Source organism: Anarrhichthys ocellatus, unplaced genomic scaffold, assembly GCF_004355925.1.
Source record: "Anarrhichthys ocellatus isolate YVR2014 unplaced genomic scaffold, GSC_Weel_1.0 scaffold18, whole genome shotgun sequence".
Lineage (NCBI taxonomy): Eukaryota > Metazoa > Chordata > Actinopteri > Perciformes > Anarhichadidae > Anarrhichthys > Anarrhichthys ocellatus.
Window position 1 is genome coordinate 2,601,924 of NW_022280048.1, and position 12,060 is coordinate 2,613,983.

The 12,060-nt window shown below is 42.0% G+C and overlaps 2 protein-coding genes across 2 annotated transcripts; one reads left to right on the top strand and one right to left on the bottom strand.

Moving 5' to 3' along the window:
• Nucleotides 1-2,486: 2,486 nt before the first annotated feature.
• Nucleotides 2,487-8,760, top strand: ppm1nb (protein phosphatase, Mg2+/Mn2+ dependent, 1Nb (putative)). Its single transcript, XM_031856978.1, has 6 exons — nucleotides 2,487-3,216; nucleotides 3,420-3,991; nucleotides 5,788-5,905; nucleotides 7,152-7,266; nucleotides 7,342-7,405; nucleotides 7,514-8,760. Exons 1-6 carry the CDS (start codon nucleotides 2,811-2,813, stop codon nucleotides 7,529-7,531), a joined length of 1,293 nt encoding a protein of 430 aa, XP_031712838.1. The 5' UTR covers nucleotides 2,487-2,810; the 3' UTR covers nucleotides 7,532-8,760.
• Nucleotides 7,547-11,355, bottom strand: kcnk12l (potassium channel, subfamily K, member 12 like). Its single transcript, XM_031856977.1, has 2 exons — nucleotides 10,999-11,355; nucleotides 7,547-10,862 (listed from the first exon to the last, which is right to left on the bottom strand). Exons 1-2 carry the CDS (start codon nucleotides 11,345-11,347, stop codon nucleotides 9,853-9,855), a joined length of 1,359 nt encoding a protein of 452 aa, XP_031712837.1. The 5' UTR covers nucleotides 11,348-11,355; the 3' UTR covers nucleotides 7,547-9,852.
• Between the last annotated feature and the right edge of the window lie 705 nt (nucleotides 11,356-12,060).

Here is a 12,060-nt window from a genome sequence, read left to right on the forward strand (position 1 = left end):
ATATATATATATATAAATATATATATATAAATATATATATATATATAAATATATATAAATAAATATATATAAATAAATATATATATATATATATAAATAAATATTTATATATATATATATATATACACTGTATGTATATGTATGTATATACAGTGTGTGTGTATATATGTATGTGTATATATATATGTATATATATGTGTATATATGTGTATATATATATATATGTATATGTATATATATATATATATCTCTATATATCTATCTCATAATAAAAGCAAAGAACAGTATGAAACAGACATGACATTTTCAGAGTATATTATGTCAAAAAAGCATTGGAAAAAAGTTCTAGACAATCATTTTGAAAAAAAAGTAATTAAATTGCGTATAGTACTTTAATAAGTCAAAGTATAGTAATTAAAAAAGTCTTTAAAAAAGATTATAGTATTGTATGTCTAAATAAGTCATAATATAGTATATTGAAGTATAGCATGTTGAAAAATGTCAAAGTACAGCAGGACGAAAAAAGTCATAGTGTAGTATGTTAATGGTATACCATAATATTACTTTTTTTATGAGAACTATATTATATATTTCAGATTATCTTTGTCTTGTACTACTGTTGGGGTATAGTCACAGTTTGAACAAATATGACAAAAAGTTATTTTTATTTAAGGTACCGACTGTAGCTTTAAGCCACATCATGACTCACACTGATGAAAGGGAGTCGTCTGTCAGTCCGTTAATTTTGTAACAAAAGAAAATACAAATCAAAAAGGATTAAAACATGACGACGATCAGAGACAATAATATTTTGGGGAAGTGTAAATCACACTTCATGAATTTTCAAGGAGTTCATAATGAAAATAAAGAGGCCATTGAATTACAAATATGTTGTCTACTTTCAACAATCATCAACCTTAAATACAATGTAACTGGTGATGAGAAAAAACATCCTGAGCTTCAACACAGAAAAGAGTCTCAGCTGGTCTGAATAACGTTCCTGTTTTTCCCAAATGTCTTCCATTGAGGCTGCATATCTAAAAGTGTGTGACGAATTAAACATGCAACCCAACTGTAAAATATAATAGAATGCACTGACCTGTTTGTCATTTTACAGAATATTGCAGAAAATAAGATCTGTGATAAACGCAAGTTTATGATACCAACACGTTTTGTTCAGCAAGATCACATTCACAAATGATCACCACATGATTTTTTTAAGCGTAAATGCAATCGGCAGAAACATGAGCAAACTACACCATGGTCTCTTGAGCGAGAGTACACACAACGAGGCTGTAAAGGCACACTAGTTGGTGTGATGACGTCTCATTTAGCCACTTGTTAGCAACCACCTTTTTTAAGACTGTTAAAAGCTTTAAAATTCACGAGAGGGATATCTACAGACATATTTTATATAGAATGGCAAAACATTAAAATGTCTTAAACGTGAGTTAACCATAGATCTTATAAAGTGTGAAAAGCTGCTTTAACACCACCATGACGAGTGAGTTTGATTAACTGTTTAAAACTGTTTCTCCATCCTTTCCTGCCTGGTCCCATCAGCACCACTGTGGCAGAGTGTCAGCCCCAAAATCAAAGTACGGGGAGAATTACAGACAGCAGTGATCTCATCCTGGCTGACTCCACCGAGTTAAGCAGTTTATTTGGTGAATGGGGCCAAAAAAACTGCTGTAAGCCGTGTTGTGGTGACACGCATAATCATGCAAAACCAAAGTCACATTTTTGATATCTTCAAAATTAAATAAACAGCAAACATGCAGCATACTTTCCCCCTTTAGCTCCACTCAAGTTTCCATTTTTTTTGTCTCTATAAAGATATCGATTTGTGGCTAACTATATTATTTTATTTGCACTTTTATTTTAGAAATAGTTTCGACAAACGACTTATCATTTTACACCAATGATTGAGAACCACATCTGGCCTGCAGCAAATTTTGCTTTATTGCCACATTAAATTCCAGAATAAAAAAAGATCTGCCATAAAAGTATTAAAGTGAGAATATAACTATAACTCTATAATAATAATAATATATGATAATACAAAAACACTCCAACCCTGAGTCCAATCTGACATTTAACATGCACTGTCACCATGTTTAATGTATACAAGTGTAGTATCAGTTTAAAGGGCTCATCTGTGTGCATAAACCTGTGAAAATAAACCTTCTGTCCCTTGTCTCTTCTTTCCACCATCAGTAACTCACTGTGTGCTGAAGGGCCGACAGTCCTGTAATCCACTGTGGTGGCAGCCCATAATCCCAACCGATCACACGCTCAGATTACCAAACATGTGGGAGGGGCAGAGGTCCAGATAGGAGGATGGTGAGAGAGGGTGAACTCATAACAAGACAGTGGCAATGCAAGCTAAGCAGGGATTGGTGCACATAAATAGCCAGCCAATCACAGAGGAAGCAGGAAAAAATAACAAGGGGGGAGCTGGTGAAGGAGGGAAGAGCTATGAAAGAGTGAGAAAGAGGGCGAAATCACAGCAGCGCAGAGGAGAGAACAAGTAAGAGAGGCAGGATGAGTGGAGGAGAGAGCACTGATCAGTGAGGTCTCCAGAGAGGAGAGAGGAGAGGAAGGAGATGAGCAGAGAGAGGGGGGTGAGCAGCCAGCACTGAGAGCATCTATCAGCTCAGGCGGCCATGCTCTGAGCCCTGGAGCGGCAGGGCTATACGCAGACACTGCACAGGCCCAGCATCAGGCCCAGCTCCGCCATTCGTCCCAGCCACAAACACAGAGGAAGGGATAAAAGAAGATTCCACCCACATCAGCTGGGCAGAAAAGCCATGAGGACAGCCAGGAAGGGCAGCGTGGAGATGCCTGCGTTTATGCGGCAGCTGGTGAAAGAGACAGAGAAGAGGGTCAGCTCTTTCTTCAAAGGGGGCCGTGGAGGAGCAGCTGAGGGAGAGCAGCCAGGGGACGCTGAGAGGGAGGAGGTCATTCCTAGCCCCTACCTGGACCGGCCAGTCCTGGACAAGCTAACCGAGGAGGGCTGCGCCCGCTGGGGCCTTACCTACGCCCTGGGAAGCATGCAGGGCTGGAGGGCCAACATGGAGGACTTCCACAACTGTGTGCCACAGCTGGGTGGAGAACTGGCCGACTGGAGCTTCTTCGCTGTGTTCGATGGTCACGCAGGCAGCACTGTGGCACAGTACTGCTCCCAGCACCTTCTGGGTCAGATCCTAACCACAGGTGAAAGATGTGCATGAACGAATACAAAAAGATTTGATCAGTGGTGGGAAGTGTTGTTGTCTTTTATAATTGCATGTGATGCTCACCTATGTTTTAGTTTGATCTTGAAACAGTTTTTCCCCGTTATCATTCCTCATTGCATTCTGCAAAAAAATCCAGAAAACACAAAGTATTCCAACATTATATCTTGTTTGTGCAAACAGGTGGGATGGGAGCAGAGGATGACCCTGACAGGGTCAAAGGAGCCATCATGGAGGGCTTCCTGCAAACAGACAAGCACCTGCACTCCGCGGCACGTCGAGAAGGCTGGGAGAGGGGTGGTACCACCGTGGTGGCCGCCCTCATCTCGCCGTATTACATCTACTTCGCCAACTGTGGAGACTCGAGGGCCGTGCTGTGCCGGTCTGGCCAGGTTTGCTTCTCCACCGAAGACCACAAACCTTACAGTCCTCTGGAGAAAGAGCGCATTGAGAGTGCGGGCGGCTCTGTGTCCATCCAACGGATCAACGGCTCCCTGGCCGTGTCCCGTGGTCTGGGGGACTTCAGCTACAAGGGAGCGGAGAACCGGACGCCCACCCAGCAGATGGTATCACCAGAGCCAGAGGTGTGCGTGGTGGAGCGCTCACCAGCAGATGAGTTCCTGGTGCTCGCCTGTGACGGGGTGTGGGACATCATCAGCAACGAGGACCTGTGCGCCTTCATCCACAACCGGCTGAGTGTCTGCACTGACCTGAGGGATGTCTGCACCCAAGTCATTGACCTCTGTCTCTATAAGGTCAGAACCATGTGAACGTGTCATCTTGACCTTTTCAATGCATTTCTACATGTTCAGTTTAACTGCCAAATCATTTTATCCGATTAGAAACACAAAACACAACATCAGTATAAAACTGTGTTGTATCATTTTTAATGGTCAGTGGATTTCACGTAATAACATAATCCCGTAAACTGTGACTGTGTTGAGTCGGTTTGGCTTGATCTGAAAGCTGACGAGGTCGTTCCAGTAGTTTTTTTTTTAAGATTACAGCTTTATGAAGGAGAACAGTTTCGATTTGATTAATTGAACACACACCAAATAAATCACAATCAATCTTCTATATGACTTTCACTCAGGCTTTTCAAAAAACGTGCTTCAGTCGCACCTTTTTCTTATATCTTAATTTTTTATCCAACAGCTTTGAAGGGGTAATGCCTGTAAGGAGGACCACAGGGGAATGTACTCGATCCTCTCATTCTTCTTTTGTATATAAATGGTCTGATGACTTGTTGGTCTGGTATTTTATTTCTACATACTGTATGGAAATGACTTGTTCATAAAGATAAAAGGGTTAAATTCTACTTGGTGAGAATCTATGTAATATGGTGAGATTTAGGTGTTTTGTATACGCCGTCTACTGCGATGAAACTGAGAACATCTTCTGATTTAAGTTTAAATTGGTGAACTCTGCCATGCATCTGACAAATACACAAACGAGAGCAGTGAGAAAGATCTAAAACAATAAAGTTGCGTGCTGAAGAACAAAACTATTAGCTGAAAGACGCTAAAATGCTCTGTACAGGTGAGGTTAACTCTGTGGGGTTGTCACTATGAGCGACCGCTTTCAATGTGATCCATTGTGAAAATGATTAAAGCCACTTTAAACGTGTTCATGCCCGTATGGAAGTGAACCAGATTAACAAAAAGCAGCTCTGACCTCTGTGAGCTTTGGCTCAGTCCCATTTAGACTATGGCTGTGGTTAAATGTGTATAATAGTGTGAGATACCACCTTAAAATAGATTGCATGAGGGTCAGAACCGGTTAGACGGGATTATTCTCGGTTCCTGTGAGGACTCATTTCAGCTCTTTCTCTCGCTCTGAGAGTGCAGAAGATTGAAGGTTAATGTTCAAGAAAATACAATTGCTCGTCTTATACAGTCCTTAAAAATAATGAATATTTTCAGACCAGTGAGGGAGAATAATTATCTGATAACAGCCATCTCCACTGATGTTATAACTGCTGGATTTCAGGACATGTTTCACTATACAGTAACTAATCTGTAGAATAAGGGAATTAGCTCGTCAAGACCACTTAGGCTTTTCAGTGTTACGTTGTGCCCATGATTTAATAGATGCATATCTTCTACCTCAGTAAGTGAAACAAATTCCCTCTATAAACTCATCCTTTATTTAAAACCAGGTTTCACAGAACCTCAAGGAAATCAATAAAATAAATATGGTTCATTGTTTATGTTGCGCTTTCTTATATAAACACATCAGGATAAGCATGGACGACATGTGCACATGCTAACATCCATGCTGCACTCTGTTTGGGGCGTCACGTCCATCATGTCCCTCTGTTATGTAACAGGGCTTCAGCTCTGGTGCGCACAATGACCTCAAAATGTCACCGCTTCTTCCACGCTCCATTTACATTTTGTTTCTGCTCCGATGCGCCTGTGAGGTGACTTTGAGGTGAAAGTGATCCATCTCTAAGACTGTTTCGCCCCAGGATGTAGCAATGTATCAGATGTTGACATTTGTAAGGTCAACCGTCATTACTCACCTCTGCTGATATCGCTGTGCTCCACAGGGCAGCTTGGACAACATCAGCATCATCCTGCTGTGCTTCCCTGGAGCCCCCCAGCTGTCAGCAGAGGCATTACACCAGGAGGCTGAACTGGGGGACCTGCTGGAGTCCAAAGTAGCAGGTGTGTGTGAGCAATATTGATATCCATACAGGCACTGTCATGTGAGGCACTTATTTTTGTCAACGCACGGTTTGATGTTGATACTTCTCGGTTTTCTTGAGATTTGCAGTTCAAGCACACTGAGATGGACCTCTTCTGTACCTGCAGTGGTTCAATTCATTCTAATGCAAAAGGAATCTCTTTGAACACATTCTGCATTCATATGCTGAATTCTGCATTCACATAAAGACTCTGTAGGCAACGGGACAAGATTTTGGTATCAGAAGAGTTCTTGTTTTCCGTTTGTATTGTCCGAGCAGTCTTGACCGAACCAGACTTTGGTTGAATGCAGGTAAACAGTCCGCATGGAGGGCAAAAGAGCTGGAACACGTTGGCCCGAAATGCAATCTAGGAACCCAACAGCTATCGTCTGACGATGAATCCGCTTTTTATTTGTTTAAATTAGCTTGTAAACTGGCTACCTGCCATCTGGTCGTACATGTCGTCACTCAACTCGAACTCCAGTCTGGCATCTCAAGTTGCTAATCGGACTGTCGACATTGAGCAGGGCATGGTAAAGGGAGTCTTGGCCTGGATATCCGCTGTCTACACCGGAACCCCAGAAATATAGCCCCGTGACCCCAGAGACGTATCTGTCATCAGACTCATAGTTGATGGGAAAACAGTCAAAGCCCCTCTTTTACTAATACTCTGGTTTAACCCTTTAAAGTACAAGACTATGACATTTGATACGTTTCTGGTATAGAATATTCCTCTCTGCCATAGATCTCCATTGTTGCCCAAAAGCATATCAGTGAGCCCCACTGTTGCACTGGGTGACATGTTCCTTCATCACCATGAACATGGGTACTGTAGTTTATTTTTTGAGTCAATCCCACATACAGAATACTGTCAAATGTGGCAAATGCTCGCTAGAACACCAAAGGTGTATTAAGCAGCATAAAACGCACTGTTTGAGTAATGTTTGTTCAAATCTACAGGGCCCAGCTGTTTTGGCAGATTATGTCTTCAGCCAGCACCAATAGGTTTAGGGCTGAAATTATTGAGACACGTTCAAAGGGATTGTTGGTTTTGGACTTTTCACGGTTGATTTGTTTGTTGACAATATTAAAAACACAGAATAACGCCAAGCCCTATTATTTAAGACTTTAAGAATATTTTAAAACTTGAAGTAGTTGATGCAGGAACTTCCAAATGTGCTTACAAGTTTTTTTTCTTCCATGTTTATCTTTTTAATATCTAAAAGAGATTTATGCTGAGCTGTGCGTCAGAGGGGAGGAACCTGACCTGCTGTCTGTCCTCACAGTCCTCGCATCCACCGACATCCCCGGGTTACCACCAGGTGGAGGCATACAGAGCAAGTAAGAGACACAAAACATGTCAGTGTGTGTGTTCCCTGTATTGTGAAATTACACCTTGTTACTTGTGTGTTGCAGAAGGAACTGCATTATTTCTGCCTACTATCAACAAAGAAAGACCCACAAGCCCATGCTACCAAATGTGAGTACAAACTACACACCGTCCCATTCTAACCAGTAGAAGACATGTTATTTCCTTCAGCATGGAGAGTATATTCACCATTATTCTCTCCATTGCCTGTCTGTCCAGGGCCTGGGAGGCTCTTGAGAAGCCGGGCTGTTCTCCAAGGATCCGTGGAAGGACTGTAATTAATATCAATATTATTAAAACTGTTTTCTTTCATGTGTGCACTTTGACAAAAAGGGAGATGTTGAACAGACAGGGGTGTTTGTTTACATCATACTAGCAAACAGCATCTTGTCATAACAAATACAATGCAAAATAGATCTAATAAAGCCTAATACATTTTATATTTATACAAGAAGGAGATTTTGTAAAACTTACTCAGAGACACGATCCAGCAACAAACCTCTGCCTCATATTCAGTGAACAGAAAATACAGATGACACTTTCAAATGACTGTAAAACTGAATAACAACCAGCTGTGAAATTATACATTGTACATTGGATGAAATTATAAATGAGCATATGTATGTAGAGTTGTATTTTTAAGAAGATGTTTTAAAAATAAGGAAGGAAAAATGGGTTGTTGCTAGCCCAAAAGCTCACATATATCCATTTGCTTTAACAGGGAGCGCTAACAGTGCTAGCAGCTGGGCAGCTGATGGGGGTGCACAAATTTAGCATTTTCATCATGGCAAAAAAGTGACAGGCAAATAAACACTAATGAAATGTTTAATTCTGCTATTTAAATCTCAACGCATACACAGTCAAGAAAAGATACATTTCACACAAAATCGAAACCTTTTTTTGAAAAGGTGTTTACTTCTACAACTTGTGTTTACTTTAAACATGTAGAATTAGATCCACTTCGCCCAGTGAAGTTATGTGATATGTTATGAGTTATGTGTTCAAATAATTAGATTATTATCTAAAGATCTATACAGCATGTAACGGTTGCATTGTGAACAAGTTCTGAACTAAAAGCATCCCAAAATTGGCCAAATACCCTAAAATCTGTATTTACTGACCGATCAAAATCTATTTTCCGTGAATAAGTTCTACGCCTATATTTCTTATAATATAATTCTTTCTATATTCATATAACCATATTTGTAAACATTTGAATCAATACAGTGTATGTGAAATGTGTTTTTTTCCATAAGTTTGATGATATGTACTGTGCTGCCTTATTCATCTTTTATATAGCAAAGATAAAACAAACAGCATCAGACCGGGTCAGTTTCAGGATGGGTCATTTAATCCGCATCATATATTGGATTGTTTTATTATTCAGTGAGTAATCTTCTGTGTATAGACATTACATGTTAGGAGTCATGACTGTTTTAAACCTAAATAAAGAATATTTAATTGACTACTTGCGGTATTTTTACCCACAATAACTCCCTAAAGAACTGTTTTTTCTCATTGTTCTCAAATTAGCAATTTAGACAATTCATCAAGCGTGACCACAGAGGAAAATGGAGGATGTTTGTCGCTTTTCTCCCCACAATCACCCTCCCATGCACTGATGAAAAACTGTAGATGATACAGAATGATACAAAATGGATTAACATGTTTATGTTTTTTTGCATAGTAAAGGATCTCCTCCAGCTAGCAGAGGAGAGCCTGAATCTTGCTTCTCTGCTCTGATGATGTGATCCTGCGACTATAAGCACTTTTGTCATAAGGACGTCCTCTAGGCCTCGTTTGATTGGATGTGCTCTATTGAAAACCCCGGATCTCAGCGCTATTTCATGATTACTAAGAATTTCAATGACATGCGTTGATGAAACGAGATGGCCGACTTGTGAGCAAACGACAGATTAAAATGTCTCTTTTTCCGTGTTGGTGAGCTCCTGCGGTGCGTTTGAGAAGCTCTGTTTCAACCACAATTCAAATGTGTTATGCTGTATAAGCAGCTAGTTATCTAAGAGGAGACTGTAGATATATTTATGTCTGCATGTTCACTAATACTGACTACCACCTCACACACACAACCATATTTATCAGGAGCTCAGAGGACATGTGCAGCACTCTTAAATCAGCTGTCCCCTTCTAAGTGGTCCTTCACTGCTTCTTTCATCTGATTGCTTTTGAATGAGCCAATCACTTCAGGACATCAGACCCCTCCTCACAGTGATGTTAAATTCTTTAAATTGTATTCAGGCTTTTTGCTCTCTTTCTCTACACAGAAGAAAATGTGATCAATTATTGGATGTCCAGAATCCCCGCTGGAGGTCTGCTATTATCCGCATAGACTTCCATTGAAAAATGCTCAAATTAGGGTAATTATTCCGGTCACAGAATTTGGTTTGGTCACACTGAGGATAAATTGTTGACTTTCTCTGAGTCATAAATGAGCATACGTATGTAGAGTTGTATTTTGGACAAGAAAATAGTTTGGAATTAGGGCTCCATCATAGAGAGCCCAAAGCAATGTACACAAGAATGACATCTCGTTCGTGCTACCTATCCACACTGGTTTCCTGTAGGCGATTGTTCATAATGGCCAAGGCCCCCACACCCCCGGAGAATCCATTTTGATGGCTGTAGCTTTGCCGTGGGCCCTGGTGAGCCGTTTCGCTCAGCTGCTTCTGTAGCAGTGCCAGAGACACCTTGTTGGACACCATGAACTCATTGACAGAGATCATCTCTCCTGACAGACGACGGCCCACGTGCACCCCATCGGCGGCCGCACCTGCGTCCGTCTCGCTGTCGCACACGGTCTCCACCGAGCCGTCCATGTAGCGGTGTCTTCCTGCGGGAAAGTGGGACGAGATGGGCCGCACGGTGTTGCGTTTTAAGCGTTTCTGTCGGAGGTGTGCAAGCGGACGCACGCGGTTGTGATTTTTCTTCTTGAGGCAGGGGCAGCAGAACCACCGGCACCCGGTTCTAGAGCAGGAGCAGGACTGGTGCCGCCCCGAGCAGACCAGTTTACCCACAATCCAGGTTAGAGTTTGCTTGATGATAATAGAAATGACATTGAAGAGTGAGTAGATACAACACACCCCCATCAAGATGAAAATGCAGTTCCCGAGTCGGTAGGCCTCCTGAGAATCGTACTGCTGTCTCTGACTGCTCACCAGGTCCCCGAAGCCGATGGTGCTGAAGGCCACAAAACAGAAGTAGAGGGAGTCCACGTAGCTCCAGTTCTCCATGGGGCTGTACAGAGTGGAGGCGCTGCACGCAATCACAACCGATGCCACACCCAAGATCAGCATCACATAATAGACTGATGGTTTCCAGCCTTCCAGGCTGTCCTCCTCGCCGGAGGACTCTTCCCTGCTCGACACCACCCAAACTCCAGCACACCTGAGCCGACGCTCATGGCACCAGCGCATGATGTAAGCCAACATTGTGATGATCCTCTCCAGGAAGAGGTTAAAGAAGAGAATGGTGGCAGCACAGCCGATGAGACCATAGAAGATTAAGAATATCTTTCCAGCTATGGTCGCCGGTGTGGTCATGCCAAAGCCTAAAGAAGAGACACAAAATAAAAAGTTTAAAAGGTCAAGGATGATAAACAGTACGAGTTGGTATCTCATAAGAATAATCTAAGAACTTTTGAATTGGCATCTTAGAAAGACAAAAAAAAAAGCTTAAAGGCTTACCAATAGTGGAGACCACTGTGCCCACGAAGTAGAAAGCTCCAGAAAAGTCCCAGCGGGGCCTCAGCGCGTCCACTCTGATCCCAGCTCCGTTTGCCTCCTCGTACTGCCGCAGCAGAGTGTGCAAGGCCCCCAGGTTGACCCTGTATCTCTGGGTGAAGTTGTCCAGCTGCTGTTTCCAGAGGCGGCGGGCGCGCAGCTCAAAGGGGTGTTCCAGGGCTGAGAAGATGGCCGCTCCGCACAACAAATAGACCAGGATGAGCCCGGCCAGCAGGCAGAAACGGGCATTGTCTTCATTCATGGGCGCCCTGGAGCAGCAGCAGCAGCCCCCAGCAGCCCTCCTCTGGGCCATGAGCGCAGCAGCAGCAGCAGCAGCAGCACAGACACACCACCGCGACAACATGCACCACCTGCTCACACACTCACATGTCACACACTCGCAATATGTGTGACATGCATCACCCGCCACACAACATACATGCACTGAATATATAGAGCACTTTTGGTTTACATATACAGCAATGCATTTAGCTGGAAAACTGCTGCTAAACGTCTGCACACCTCTTGGTGGGAGTTACTCTGCTGCTTTAATGATGAAGGAAAATGATGCATCAGAAGAGAATAGTCTGTAAGAAAAAGAAGAAAAAAAAAAGATACGTAATATATAATGGTAGTAACTACAATATACATATTTTATAATGGTTTTATTTTGCACAACTCTATATGCTGTTTTCCTCTTTATCAATACACAATTATTTTAACCACAAAAAAAACTGGCTGCAAACATTCCACACTTTGGATAAATAGGTTCATATATTTTAAGAAATTACTGAATTCATGAAAACATTTTAGTCAGTAGCAGTTTATAATATGTAATCAACTCACAGATCAAGTAGTTTAAGTTTAAAGTAAAAAAAACACAAATTGTACCTGGTTTTGTTGACAGCAGCGTCCGTTGGGAGTCGGTCTGCTGTGCTCGTTCCATGGATCTGATGAACAATGACCAGCGAGAGGAAGCCTGTTTGAGTTTTTTGTGCAAACTGAGAGGGTGTCTGATGTTTCATC